Raw genomic sequence first — 15,308 nt, 5'->3', positions numbered from 1 at the left:
CTGCTAAGCCTTATATATTGGCTACTTAGCTTACTTCATCTTCGTCATCAGCCAGCATCCTTGGTATCTGTTGCTCACTGAGTTGATTCTCGCTAAGTAGCCAATAGGTGCATCTCACTTCGGTTAAATGGATTCCTTGAGACGCAAGGAAACCACGAGCAGCAGGGAAATTAGTTTTAAGAGCAATGGGCGTCGTTTCCTCTGGAGCGTCAGGTGAAGCGACGTCCGTTTGTGATGACGCCGCACAGCTGATCGTCTGACAGCAGCCAGATCAGTGCATGCGCTGTATCGTCCAATCAGTGAGTGATACACAGTAAGGGGGCGGGGCGAGTGTCTGAGGATTTCACCGGAGGATGGTCTGGTAGTTCTTCGATCTTATCGCTCCTCCATTATCGCTCCTGGATCCTCTGGCACAAATAAGGCCACTGGGACGGTACTCAAAATGGTGCAGACAAATCAACTTCCGGTGATACCGAGACAGAGGAGTGAGGAAGTGAAAAATAACTGAAGTGAGATGCACCCAATATAAGGCTTAGTCTTCTTGCCAAATAGTGAGCCAATTTATCTGTACTGCCAGGCCTTATATTGGCTACTTAGCTTACTTCATCTTCTTCATCAGCCAGCATCTTTGGTATCTGTTGCTCACTGAGTTGATTCTCGCTAAGTAGCCAATATAAGGCTTAGTCATCTTGCCAAATAGTGAGCCTGTGTTGACGTATGTTAGAACTGGTTTATAAATGTTCTTAATGATTAATAAAGTGTTTACAACCTAATTCATAACCTAATTATAAACCCTTTCTGAATCCTTTATGAGGGTAGTCTTATTGTTAAGTGGTACCCCTTTTTCTATTGATTATTTATCATTTATCCATCTTCTTTCTCGTTTGTTTTTTCTCTTATTTCTACAACAGATATTCAAAACAGACAGGTAACATAGCGAGGCATTTGTGGAATGCGTGCAACAGGTCCCTAGCTTAACAAGTAGACAAATGCAGATATATATTTGCTAAAAATGTGTTGGGTTTGATGGCCAAGGCACATTAAAAACAGGTGGGTTTTCATTCTGGGGCAGAAGATGTGTTTACTTTCTGCTGTCCTGATATCAATGGGGAGCTCCTTCCACCATCTTGGACCCTTTAACAACTTTAAACATTGACTACACTTTTCGTTCTTGCTCCAACATAATCGGCTAAGTGGTCTGTTCATAAACAGATCACAATTCAAACACAAAAGGAGTTTAAAAAGCTGTGTTTGCATGTGCCTCAAAAGAGAACTTGGATCTCAGCAGTGATTTGGATGTGAGCACAGTGTGAGTGCAGCCAATAAGTCTGGCTTTCCTCAACATGTATTGTACAGTATGTCACTCCCCATGCTCTGGCCTTACATCACCTACTGTTAAAACAACAGGCAGCGAGCCAGGGTTACCAGAGGAGAGAAATACAGGGGTGGAAACTTTGCAGACATGGTTGTACAGTATCCACCCTACACCCTGCAGGAAAACCAATTCCTCCAAGTTCTGCGTACAGTATGTAGGTCACCCAGATACCTCTCTCTCCTATAGTGAGTCTAAACACACAGATGTAAATTGATTCAGTCCTCATGCAGCAGTGGTTTAAATTAGACCATGGAGAAAGGCCCGAGCAGAAGCCTGTGCTGGTGGGAGGGGAAATGATTGCGCAGAGAATACGCTTTAGAGGTGAATCAAGGTAATGACAGTAAGGCAGTGGTGACACAAGGAAGTAGGTGGTTTGTTTTTCAAAATAAAAGCATTATACTTTTAATTGTATTTATTGTCTAATTGTCTAATCTAACTAATTCTCAGGTTTATTTTACAGAGCGGGATATTATTGCTTGAGACTTAATTCGAAAAATGTGTTTATTTATTATGATATAGACACGTGTATACAGGTGTTTTTTAATACAGACTCTTACTTTCCAACCTCAGATCAGAAAGTATTGCATGATATGTTTTCTGACATTTCTAATTTTTCTTCCCCAAATACTGAATTGTTTATTTGTTTATTTATTGAATTCTTGATGGCATAAAAGTGGTGAAATTAAGGTGTGAAATCATTGGGATCAGCAGAAACAATACCCATCCTGTCTTAGATTTTGTAGAACGTGTAAACTTAGCAGAAGTCCCTAAAATCTGCAGAAATAATTCAGACGACATGGACTAAAATTAACTCCTAAACAATTGATCGCAACAAATAATCCAATTAATTGTAGGCTATTTATTTTATTCATTGTAAGGCGACCTTACAATATGAATCACCCACAACTATTGTTTGATGACTAATTGTTTAAGTAATATTTTTAAACCAGTTAGAGCTTTTCAAATATTAATATTTGCTTTTTGTCATCAGTTAATTAAACACCTAAGGGTTTGGGCTTTAAGTGAGATAAATCAAGAATACTGTCTGATATTCTACACATCAAAATATAATTATTAGTTTAAATAATCTTTAGCTCCCTTGAAGGTTTTATCAATCACTTCTATAACATTGAAACTTGTTAAATGTTTAACAATCACTTCTTGGATACCTATTTGATCAAACTGCTTAAAATATTTTGATTACACAATCAGCAAACAGAACTGTGTGTACCACAGTGTAGACCGAGACTTTTATTTTTGAAAGTCTACGCAGGAAGTATCATAGTTTTCCTGCAAGTTTGACGTAGTCCAGCCTTATGACAATTAATATTGGGAGCGACCTCACGCGGCCTTTACCGGACGACCTCTCAGAACCGGCAGATAACCCCGGTGGGGGGGCAGCTGGTGGGGGACACGTGTCTGAGTGTGCGTCGACGGTAAACGTTACTGGGTCAGGTAAAAAACACATACGGGGGCGCATCTCAGACCGAATGCACTCGTTAACCTCAGGCGCGTGCCCACCAGTCCGCGGAGGCGACGGTAGCGCGCGCTGATGTGTCTGTCTGCATCTGGTGAGAGGAGGACCGCGCGCACCGGTTTAACGTTACCTGCCGGTGCCTGGAGGCGGGGTGCACGATCCACCGGACACACACACACACTCGTATAACGGTTGTCCGGTGCCGTGATTTTCCGCACACCGTACAAAAAAAGAACTCACCAAGTTCACTCGTGCACGCACCGTCTTCACGCGCACATCAGCTGCTAAAACGGAACCAGGGGTCTGGCTCCGGAACGCACGAGCGATGACTTTAGGACATCACTGATTCACTTCACGAGCCAAAATGTAATGTTTATATTTACCGTGTCGTCCGTCCGTTAGGCACGCGGAGCCTGACGGTCGTCGCTCTCTCTCCTCTCTTTCTCGCTCGATCTCTCTCGCTCACTCTCTCTCTCTCTCTCCCTCCTCGCACTCTACCGGGTCTTCTCTCCCCGCTGCTGCTCGCGCTCCCCGCCTGCTCTCTCTCTCTCCAACCGGCCTGCTCTCTCTCACGAGCCGCAGAGGCTGCCGCACCGGAGAGTTTCCGCGAGGTCCTAAAGTCTACATCTACAGCACGCACGTGCACGTACATGCATGTGAAGACAGGTGGATCAGAAGTACAACAATTTTCCAAAAATAAACATAACTTAAGTCAACCTTTAAAGTAGTTCAACCACGTTCAGCAGATACACTGACTTTGTCACAGGTTTTTTCTGAATCTTAAGCACACTGATGTTACCTGTTTTCTATCCGAGCTGTTTTAAAAATACAGAAAGCTATAATAAAGAGAAATCTAAAAAGGTGCCTTCATTAGTTTTTAAAATGCAGAATTAGTTTTTCTTGATGATAACAAAATAGTTGGTGAATACTATGTTAGAGAGAGTTTGGACTACAAACAAACAGTTAGGTCCGTTTTATTAATAAAGCCCAATATCACAAATCAGCCTCTGTTCTTTTTAACCTTTGCTTTGGATAAGCAATAACTCCAGAAAACGTGTTTTCCACAATTATAACCCAAAAGGGCAACACATTTACCCACGTTCTTGCTTGGTGGGTTCTTTCTGTAACTACCCTCTCTGCATGTTCCTCAACAGGTGAAGCTGCATCATGCTGCAACACGTTGAAACCTGCTCTCCTCTAACTGCACAGAAACATAGGAAAAACAGTAAATGAAGTAAGCGGATCAGAGGGGTCTTGAGTGACCGGGTCATGATTTTTGGAAAAAAAGAGACATGCTGTTGACATCTTTAAGTGTGTTATTCTTTTTGCGACCCAGGCACCACAAGCTGAGTGCTATCTAGATTATATTGTAGCTGATATCTATAATACTCTGCAACACATACGAAAACAATCTAGATTAAAATAGCCCTTTTAGGTAAGGGAAAACATGCAGTACCCGTATGTATTTGATTTGAAGGTTTGCTGTCCCTTTAAACACTACTAGGTGTAGTTGTAAAAGATTTCGAACAGTGTGTGGAGAAATAGACACATAAAGTAATTCTTACTGATGCAACCTTTGTTTACATAATTGTTAAATGAGTTTATTATTTACTTCCTTTAATAACTGAGTCCATATCTTGTCATAGAGGATCTAATATGCTCATTTTATTTGTATGTTATATATAAATAAAAATACATCACAATTTATAATGATATCAAACAGAGAAAAGCAGCAAATCCAATCATTTATTAAGATTAAACAAGATATTTTTTTACTTTTACCCTTAAAAAACTACTGAAAAGTGCTGATTATTATTAATACTGACTTTGAACTATTATCAATGAAATCAAATTGACTTTAATTGCATTATGAATCGTTGATTTTTGCTTCAGAGCAGAAGGTTAAACTCAGTTTGACCTCTGAAAGTGTTAAGATCCCTAATAAACAGGGTCATAACTGCACTGTTGTTGGGGGGTTATTTATAGCAGTCAATGAGGTCACCAACAACAGACAACCTCAATGAGCTTTATTCAGTCTATAGTTTACACCCCCAACACACACACACACACACACACACACACACACACACACACACACACACACACACACACACACACACACACACACACACACACACACACACACACACACACACACACACACACACACACACACACACACACACACACACACACACACACACACACACACACACACACACACACACACACACACACACACACACACACACACACACACACACACACACACACACACACACACACACACACACACACACACACTAAAGGAAGCTCATGGGAAAAGTGAGAACTGGTCATCCATACTAATGAGGACACTAAATCAGGGAAAAGGTAAAACAGTCTTACGTAGCGGAGAGAAAGTGGGTGTTTATTAACTGGGTTATTATGAAGATGAAAAACATTGGCTTGGTTGTTTGTGGTCAGTTTGGGTACAAATGGTGAGATTTTGTTTGCTATACTGGTACAATTAACTAAGTACATTTACCCAAGTTCAAATCCTACTTGTACTTTAATATTACCAATTTCTTCAGCATTTCATGTGTAAATGTTTTACTTTTTACTTATTTAGGTCAATTACATTACGAGTTGTTAAAATGTGATGCATTATACATTAGGTTAACATCATACATGGTTGTTGAAAATATTTTAAACGTGAACAATAAAATGTTTTACACATAAATGCATCATTATTCAATGTTGTGCTTTAACACAGTAATAGGGCTCTTTAGCATGAGTAATTCTGACACATAGTACACCTTGCTGCTTTTACTTATATACTTTAACTTAAGATTTTGAATGCAGGTCTTCTTTACAGGTTAAAAAAAATCAGCTAAAACTTAATTACTACCATATTTATCAAGTACTCGCCTCCAGAGTTAGCGTTGGTTTCGGAGTTGCTGCAAAAGCATTGGGTTCAGAAATGCTGTCAAGGAATTTAACAAATGGGTCACTTTCCAGGAATACAGCAGTTTTGTTTCCAACTTATTCACAGGTTTATTTGATCAGTTATTTAAACAGTGTTCACAAACAAGAGCAAATCCGGAGGTTGAGGTCAGGAAAGAGCTCTAGGAAAATTGTGGAAAGGTTTTTGGACACATCACATACCTGTGTTGTTATGTCGCTGCCAAGCCTTTTGTGTCCTGGGGGATTATGACCGACAGTTACAAGGACAACAAAACACAAGAGTCTGACTTTAAATATTTTTATTACAGATTAAACACACGCTTCACTCACAGTGTCAGCTCAGGCAGGTTCAGAGCTGAAGGTGTTTACAATTTCATGCCAGGACTCGTCTGCCCTGTCAATTTTGGTGTCACGCTCACACATTCAGACAGAAACATAAGCTCATTCAGGTATTCATCATTCATCACACATGCAAGCTGTCAGTCGAACAATATGAAAGGCTGGTGAAGTCTCTAAAAAATATAATGTCCAACTAAAAGCTGATTTTAAAATGTACAACAGTTACCTACAGCTTCCAAATCAAAGCCATGTAATGCTAAAAACATATCTACCTGACCTGATTCAAGCTCAGTAAGTCACTTTGGGTCATCTTTAATTATCATACAGATATCAGAACATGTTCTTGGGCTGCTGGTTATAGCTTAACATCCATGGAGAACTACGACTCCCACAATCCCCTGCATTTTACATAAAGCCTGAACCGAAGAGTAGCAAAGTGTGAAGAGTCATTTTGGACAGGCAGCGTTTGGAAAGTAAATTGAATAAACTCTTGTGAGATAATGTTTGATAAGGGGCACTGGTTAAAGCATACGTCAAACTCACAAAAACTCAAAAATGTTTGTACTTAAAGACATGAGAGAAGTCTTACACAACTTCCAAGGAGCATTGCGGAAACGTCCAATAGGAGACCTTGAATTGAGTTTAATGAATCAATTTCTAAAGAAGGCTACGCTGTTTTTGTCTCTGATTACAACAATGTCGTATTTCTTTTTTCTACAGTGGTGTCAAGAGACATTTTGCATGCAAGATTAGAATTTTAAAAAACGAATTATGTGGATATGAGTTTTTTTTTAGTCCATTGATTGACAATAAAATCCTACAATTATGTAATTAACTGTTCTCTTATTTCTGTCATCACCAAGTGACCCTTAATAACCAGGTTGGGCTACACTGACTTTTTAGAAGAATATTTATAAAACATGGGCATAAATACTTCCAGAGCCCACTTTGCTACTCTATTGCTACACTGTTGCAGCAAATGTTTTTTTATCACACACACACACACACACACACACCTCATCGACTGTAGTCCCACTGCAGTACCGAGTTACACAGAGAGGCCAGCACAACCTGAGCTGCTGTCATATCAGCACCATGGCACTAATCTGCCAGGTAACAAGAGCGGGACCTTAGCTTTCAGCCTTCAGCAGGAAGCGTCCCGTTAAAGCTTATCATCTCAGCAGGACCATACACATGAACACTCAAACTGAAAGACTAAATGTCTAAACTCAAATCAAAGCAATAAATACTAAGCACACAGTGCCGAAACGTAAAACATTACTACACACTTCTCGTCTGTTTACCACTTCTCTTTACATCCTGTATTTCCATCCTGAAACATTCCAGTTTTTTTTTTTAATCCTTCACAAATTTCCGTAACACATCTTTTCTTCACTTACTTGACCCTCGAAAAAAGCAGAGCACACACACACACACACAGGCTACGGTACAAATCAGCAGGTTTCAGACTCCTTGTTTAGCTATGCACGATCAAATCAACAACAAAAAGTTAAAACCACAGTGACATGACACACACACACACAGAATCACAGCTATACATCAGTAGGGACCCAGCGGTCGTTTGGTGTCCAGCATCGTGATTGGTTGATTGGCAGAGGAGCTCTATTCCCCATTGGCTAACGATAAATATATGATGATATATAATAATCCCAGCAGGGTGAGTCTTCTTTGGCCGTGATCAAACGTCAGTCTGCCTGAGGAGAGAGGCATTAGCACGTTATATCTCTGGTTCATGATAATATGTTGTTCATTTTTTGTAGAAATTAACCAATTTATATAAGCTAGCTTTAGAGTTAGGCTTTTTTAAACCTCAAAAAAAGGTTAGCATCACTATAAAACACATTCACAACATATCAAAAGGGGATAACAACAGTTTTCTGTTTTGTTTTTGCAAATTGATTACACAGAATCACTTACTGTTTTTGTTTCTCCTGCGATTGTTTTAACCTGCTAAAGAGAGAAAGAAAGTTCATCAGCAAATGTTTGTGCGGTGCTAAATCAAGTGCTACAGGTCTCTGCCAGAAACTCTAAAAAGAACCAGACCATAAAACAAGACTGTGCTTGGCAGGTGCTACACAAGCTGGGTAAATCCAGAGAGAAAACTCAATAGTGAACAGTCTAACAGTATTTCTCTTTAAAACGTTATGACTTAACTGTGTTGAACAGGGGGCTGAGACCTGGCCTGCAGTCCGTCTGGCTGTTCGGGGTCGGCGGGTTAGTACTGCAGGTTAGTTTCTAATAAGCGTTAAGTCTGGACTCGGGGAACCAGGAAGTAGTTGCAGCGCCCCGTCTCCGCAGGCGGTCCTCTCCATAAAGAATGGCTAATGAGACGGCGTGTTAATGAAGCGAGGGGGCACCTGGAGAATAAGTGGTGTCTAATGGAGAATGTGCATGAGGGCATAATCCGCCAGTGGCTCAGTCAGTAGGAGCTTGGACTGGGAGCTGTAGGGTCGCCAGTTCAAGTCCCAGACCAGACCTAAAATATGGAGTGTGCTACTTGGAGAGGTCCCAGTTCACCTCCTGCCCTGCCCTGGGTTTCATCCCTCCCAATTCTTCTAAATTCTAGACACAGCAAGTCATGCAGAGAAGCTGCACGTACAAAAGCATTTCACTTCTGAGCAAAACCTCACTTTATTTTGTTAAACGTTCGCTAGCTGATATGTTCTACCTAAAAGCTTTATCTGCAATCAAGGCAGTATCATTATTTATATGAAAAATGTGTCCATTTCAGTGTTTTTTCAGTCAGATGTTTGTGAAATCTGCAATGAAAGTGGTAATGAAAACTGCTGCTTCACTCTGCATGAAGCCGCAGTTTTCCCACACAGAGGACTTTTAATCCATGTCCACGTGTTACTAAAGGAAATGTTCTTGTCGTGTGAGAAAGAGGACTGAGAAATTAAACTTAATACTCAATACAAAATAAATGAATAAGGGAAAATATAAATGTGATTTATATCAGTTAATCACATTTAACAGCTTTTTTGAAACCGTGTTCGTCCCACTGCAAAGACTCAGCATTGAAATTATCATGTTAGTGTAAAGTTTGTAAGCAAGGAGAGCGAGTAAAGAGGGGGGAGATCATTTAATGTGAAAATCTAAATAGAGATAATATCTTACCTCTGTCCTTCCCATTCAGCAGTCTCTCCTCTTCCTCCCGAACATCATCTGCTCGGAAAGAGAATAAAAAAAAAAAAAAGTCAACAAATGAACATGTGTACGGGCAAAATGTAAATCTTTTCACAGATAAAAACATTTACAAGTAACTTCTTGAATTTCTTGACCAAAATGGGGCGAAACCTGCGAGCTAGTTCAGGCAGTCAACTCGAGCACCAATGATACATTAACACGTGACGCACCTCGTCCCTCTTACAACCAACCAAACGCATTCTCCTAAACATGCCGCCACTGCCTCCTCGCTATGCTGCTGCCACTGCTGTGTTCACTTGCTATTGCTGCGTTCATGTTCCTGCTGCTGTGTTTCATGTTGCTGCTGCTGCTCGCCTGCCCCCCCCCCCCACCACCACCCCAGCTCCACCCCAGCTTCCACCTGTAGGCTCGGGTGATAGTTATCTAATCATCACTCAATGTTCTTTGTTAATCTGTGGAGTGATGAGGCCCGAGCCTAGACGCCAAACTCAAACTATATGCTGCTTCTAATAAACATATTAAGAAACACGTGAGTTGTCTGACTGAAGTGACAGAAACCTAGAAGACAATATTTGACTTAATTTGTGAAATGGTGTTTGTTACGAATCTATGAACATGTGAAAAGAGAATCTGCAAGATACTATGGATACTATTGTGTATGTTAGCTTGTACCAGAGTGCAGCTCTTTGACCAGAGAGGACACGGTGTTGGTGATGGAGTCGGCTGCGACCAGAAGATCGTTCCTCAGGTTCCTTCTCGGGCCTGTGACAAGAAGAAAATAAGAGCTTCCTCAAAACTTTTTTACAAACTTGAAAACCATTTGGGACACATGTCTGATTTCTAACACATGTTGTTGCTTTAATTTAAATCTTCCACACATTGTTGAGATAATGTGAAGCATTGATGTTCCATGTTTACATTGTTAAACCGGATTTCGTTGACAAATCGGCTGTTTTTGTTCCTGTGAAGTGGTTTGAATTACAGGCTGTAGTTTTTGCACCGTGAACTGTTAATACGGGGAAACTAATGCGAAACACTGGGTCTGAAACAACTGTTGCATTTGTGTTTGGCGCTGAGCAGAAATGTTATAACTCCATGTGGTGAACACAGCTGGAGTAACGACTCGACAATTGTTTTACGAATGAGCATTAACATTCAAAATGTCAGACCTTTGCAAATAAAAAAAAAGATAGAAATTCACAATTTAAAAAGTAATATTTCAGAGAAGCAGGTAAATAGAACATTTTCCAACTAGTAAAATACCCAGTTCGAGTTATGACAACTACAGGTTTAGTCAGAGACATTTTTGAGCTGACCGGAAAATTGTAAGACGTGTTGAATCCTATCTGCAAGAAACATCTCCCCTAGGTGTTTTAAAGAGGACTCGGTATTGAACTCTGTCGTAAATAGCTTTAACTAAACCAAACGCCATTAGATATGTATGTCACTTGAGGACAAGACCATTTAAAAGTATTAAATAATGGTCGTTTTTTTACACTGCTGTAATTTCCAGACTTACCTTGGGCGAATGCTTCTTGTACGTCACCGCCCACCCCAGCGAGTGAGTCTTGAGGATGGTACATGTGAGCGTGGGGAGACGCAGCAGCTACAGAGCGCACTGTCGAAGGGCTCGGTCGAGAAGGAGAGGCGTGAGAAGAGCCAGCCGCCTGCGCCTGAAACATCGATTTAGAAAAGGGGTTTGTTACACTTCATTTATGGATTCCAGAAACATCTCACTTGTCATTTTTGTTGCAGCTGACATCACTTTTACAATGCAGTTTAAGTTCTGGTTACAGGTGGAAAAAGGTGAACTAATATCTGACCTGCTCCATCGAAATCAGTCGCATTGACCCGAAGACACATTTTGAGTTGTATACACTGCTGGAAAGAGGAGATTTCTAGCTTTCTAATGATATCAGGATTGTTGTTGTTCTCCAAATATTAAGCGAAATATGTCACATTATATAATGACTGTCACCGAGTCATCATTTTGAGGAAAAGGCCTTTAAAGTTTCCTTCTCTCTGGAATCCATCGATCTGATTGGTTATTAGCAAATGATCAAAATACTACGGAGGGAAGATATTTTTTGTTGGATTACTGGTCTGGGGGAAGCTCGCGAGTGTGTGTGTATACGTGTGTGTGTGTGTATACGTGTGTGTATACGTGTGTGTGTGTGTGTGTGTGTGTGTGTGTGTGTGTGTGTGTGTGTGTGTGTGTATACGTGTGTGTGTGTGTGTGTGTGTATACGTGTGTGTGTGTGTGTGTTTGTGTAATTTTGCATTTGTGTGTATTGTGCTTCCCGGGGAAAACCCTCACGAGTAACACCGGCTGTTGTTATGCCTGCTGTGACGTCAAGTTACTCCGTTCTCCGCTTGTAATTATGCCGTTACAAACTTCAACGCTGTATTTATCATCTGAATTTGCCGAAACAAGTTTAATATTCTGAAAGCCAAGACTTTGTTAAATTGAAATCAGATGAAAATAAACTGTAATGGACCCGGCCGTGTTATCTATGATTACTATACGCCTTACATTCATAACTTCAGCCGGAGGGAGGGGGAGCTGTCATCTTCCCTTTACAAAGCTTCAAAAATGTGTTTATCGTGTGATTTTGGAAATAAAAGTTTCATATTCTGAAAGCCAAGACTTTGTTTATTTTTTTACGCAAATCCACGTTTATTTTGAAATGAGCCGTTCCGAGTGATTTCTATAGAGCGGGTCACATATATGCCCACATGTTTTGAAAATTGAGCTTTGTTTTTGACATTCTGCAAGACATTAGGGCTGAACCCCACATTCACGCCACGCGAGTCCAACATAAGGGGGATAAACTTACTGCCTGTCGCTGCTCTTCATCCTACAGGGCCACAACAAGGGCAGTCGGAAACAAACAGAGAGGAAGAGGATGGAAAAGGAGAAGTCAGATACAGTCAGAGCTGGAAATGATTAAGGAGTGAAATAGCAGAGGGAAAAGTGAAGCTTGTTACTGCGAGGACAGAAACAGGGAGGTGTGACAAAGAAGGGAAACTTTGTCCTCTACTGTGTGACAAATTCACCATGCTGAAATAAAAGCCTGTGTGTGTGTCTGTCTGTCTGTCTGTCTGTCTGTCTGTCTGTCTGTCTGTCTGTCTGTCTGTCTGTCTGTCTGTGTGTGTGTGTGTGTGTGTGTGTGTGTGTGTGTGTGTGTCTCTGTGTGTGTGTCTGTGTGTGTGTGTGTGTGTGTGTGTGTGTGTGTGTGTGTGTGTGTGTGTGTGTGTGTGTGTGTGTGTGTGTGTGTGTGTGTGTGTGTGTGTGTGTGTGTGTGTCACCTTGAGCAGCTTCATCAGTCCCTCGAGCTGTACCATCAGCTCCCTCCTGCTCTCTTGCAGAGACGACATCCTCTGCTCCAGCTCATCTTTCCTTTGTCTGCAAAACACATCATCCCTCCATTACTGTCACATAACAGAGAGTCGGGAGGCAGCAACAAAAACCCCACAGGAGGCACAAGACACTGACATTATTTGAGGTTACAAAGGAGCACAATTACAGAAAGATGAAGACATCAAGAGCTATTATTGTAGACTTCCAGGCCACATTTACACTTGTCTCACATCCCCAGATTTAATTTTGTACACCATTATTTGCACTAAGTCACCTAAACAGCATTGATCTGCACGAGCACTAACCCTATGTGAGGATACTCATGGTCGTAGCAGTAATGGAAATTCACCACAATCTACTTAATGAGAAATAGAGTGATAGGATGCTCCATCGTCCCATTCCTGGCAGGCACTAACACACAATCCTCCAGACTGCTGGAGATGGTAACATGAGGTGAATGAAGGATAAAACTAAGTTGGTGAACTGCCAAAAAATCCTCTCTCTCTCTCTTCTCTCTCTCCAACCCAATTCCAAGGGGCTTTATTGGCATGAAGGTTAAACGAAACAATGTTGCCAAAGCATCAAAATACAAAATAATTAACATACATTTCAAATGTTTACATATTATTGATATATATATACAGTGATACAATTACACTTCACCGCGTGTGTGTGTGTGTGTGTGTGTGTGTGTGTGTGTGTGTGTGTGTGTGTGTGTGTGTGTGTGTGTGTGTGTGTGTGTGTGTGTGTGTGTGTGTGTGTGTGTGTGTGTGTGTGTGTGTGTGTGTGTGTGTGTGTGTGTGTGTGTGTGTCATTCACTGTCCCTCAGGTTGTGGCATGTGTATACATATTGGGCAGCAAGGTGTGCCTTGTCTCCTTCTCCTAGGTCCTAGGAGTATGCTCAGTCTTGAGGGGTCATCAACCTCCTTCAAACCTGGGATTACAGAGTTCAACTTGTTCCAGTAAATGTTCCTTACTTCGTTGAATGTTTGGCACTTTAGGAGGAAGTGCATCTCTCTCTCTCTCGTCTGCAGACACTTTTCAAATTGCCCAGTTAGCGAAATAAGAGACTCATGTCAGTCAAGATGGCTTTTCATCCTTGAAAGATTCCCAGGAGAAACCACAAAAGTGAGGCGAGAGCCTTGCCAGAGAAAATGCAAATGGTAGAGCAAACAGATGTAAACGTGGATGTTGGGAGATGGAAGGTATACAGCGTGTGAAATCCTTGATTCTATTCTGGGTGATCCTTTGTTTCAGGAGATTTGCTAGAGATGAGGTTTTGAGAGAGAACAGAACAAGAGAACATCATGAGTCTGATGCAACCGGTTCTCAAAAGGCAGAAGCATTAAGGACCTAATGCAGCTGAAAGGTTTTCAAACATAATGAGAACTCAATTCTCATTGTTTACACTGAGTTGGCAGCAAAAATAAGACAAGGTCAGCATGGGAGGTGTTTACACATTTTTTCACAAACAGTATGTGGTCTGGATGAAACATTAAAGCAGGAGCATCAACACTATTCTTTCCGGCTTGGCTTCTCTTTACATGTTTAGACCAATGAGTAAATAAACAAATAAAATAAGAGTGAGTCAGGAGGAAACTCCAGATTTGGGTCATTACGAGTCAAAAATAACTACTTCATCTGTATTATTAAAATGAATTTTACAGAATAATATTTGTGTCTGGATAAATGAGGCATTAAGACATCCAATAAACCATTATCTAGTTTGCTGGCAAGAAATCATACACAGATACTGTCGGGGTGGAAATGTCCTCTTAACAGCATGTGGTTGGGAATAAGATGATAAGAAAGAGTGCTATGGTTACAAGTTGAAATATTTGACCACATTAGAGAACCCCACATAACAATATTACAGAGAATGACTTTAATTGAGACTTTGGATCAATATGATCCACTGTTGAGATGTGAAGACAGAGGGGAGAGTTGGTCATTTCAAGGTACAAAATCATCAAATGTTGTTACCTTGAATTATTGGTGTAAGCTAATGTGCGTCATTAAGGTTGTTTCAGTTTGAACTACACATGCATATTATTTAGCAGCACACTCAATCACAGTATATGTTGAATGTACCATATGCCACAGTACACATTATGATTTGCAAAACCTGAAGCCTTTTGAATTTGGCACCCCCGAGTGGCCATATAATAGAGAGGCGAAGTCCCTCCCTTTCCGGGGGACCTCCATGGGACCTTATTTCGAAAAAAGTTTGTATTGAAGTCAATGGAGAGAGAAAGATTATCTTTCGATCCCGTTTGAATTGTGCCACGAATTACACATATGATGTTTGTCAATTTAAAAGCTAATTTTACAAGTCAAAAAAATACAAATGTGTGGTAAAACTGTGAAGTAACACTTTTTTTTGTGTGAAACCGCTCAATGAACTACATCTCCCATCTCGCACCACACACCAAGACGGCCGTCACGTTGGCACATTTCACTTCTTTATTTCAGAATGAGGCGAAAAGTATTAAAAGAGGTGAAAATCACTCCAAGTCTGGGCGTGCTGAGAGCTGTACATACACACAAGGGGAGTTAGTCGGTTCCGTAAGAGCCAGCATGCGGGACCGGGATTCTGGGATTTGTAGTCTTTTTAGTTGCGTGTTTTTCATAGTCTTATATTT

At 40.8% G+C, this 15,308-nt stretch overlaps 1 protein-coding gene across 8 annotated transcripts in view; it reads right to left on the bottom strand.

Annotated features, from left to right (window-relative positions):
- Positions 1-6,082: 6,082 nt before the first annotated feature.
- Positions 6,083-15,308, bottom strand: part of LOC307016742 (dystrobrevin beta-like) — a 29,703-nt gene continuing 20,477 nt past the window's right edge. For 4 of the 8 annotated variants that reach the window (XM_079646029.1, XM_079646030.1, XM_079646031.1 and 1 more), the window contains exons 16-22: positions 12,615-12,711; positions 12,143-12,163; positions 10,825-10,978; positions 9,978-10,067; positions 9,276-9,323; positions 8,076-8,108; positions 6,083-7,852 (exon numbers count right to left, since the gene is read on the bottom strand). In XM_079646029.1, the coding sequence (XP_079502155.1) occupies positions 8,101-8,108; positions 9,276-9,323; positions 9,978-10,067; positions 10,825-10,978; positions 12,143-12,163; positions 12,615-12,711 (418 nt within the window). In that variant the 3' untranslated portion in view covers positions 6,083-7,852; positions 8,076-8,100. The remainder of the gene's footprint in view (positions 7,853-8,075; positions 8,109-9,275; positions 9,324-9,977; positions 10,068-10,824; positions 10,979-12,142; positions 12,164-12,614; positions 12,712-15,308) is intronic. The other 4 variants (XM_079646034.1, XM_079646035.1, XM_079646033.1 and 1 more) reach the window with 4 other exon arrangements.

This window comes from Notothenia rossii (assembly GCF_949606895.1).
Source record: "Notothenia rossii genome assembly, chromosome: 8".
Taxonomy (NCBI): domain Eukaryota; kingdom Metazoa; phylum Chordata; class Actinopteri; order Perciformes; family Nototheniidae; genus Notothenia; species Notothenia rossii.
Note: the sequence above shows the minus strand (reverse complement) of the source record. Positions and strands in the feature narration are given on the sequence as shown.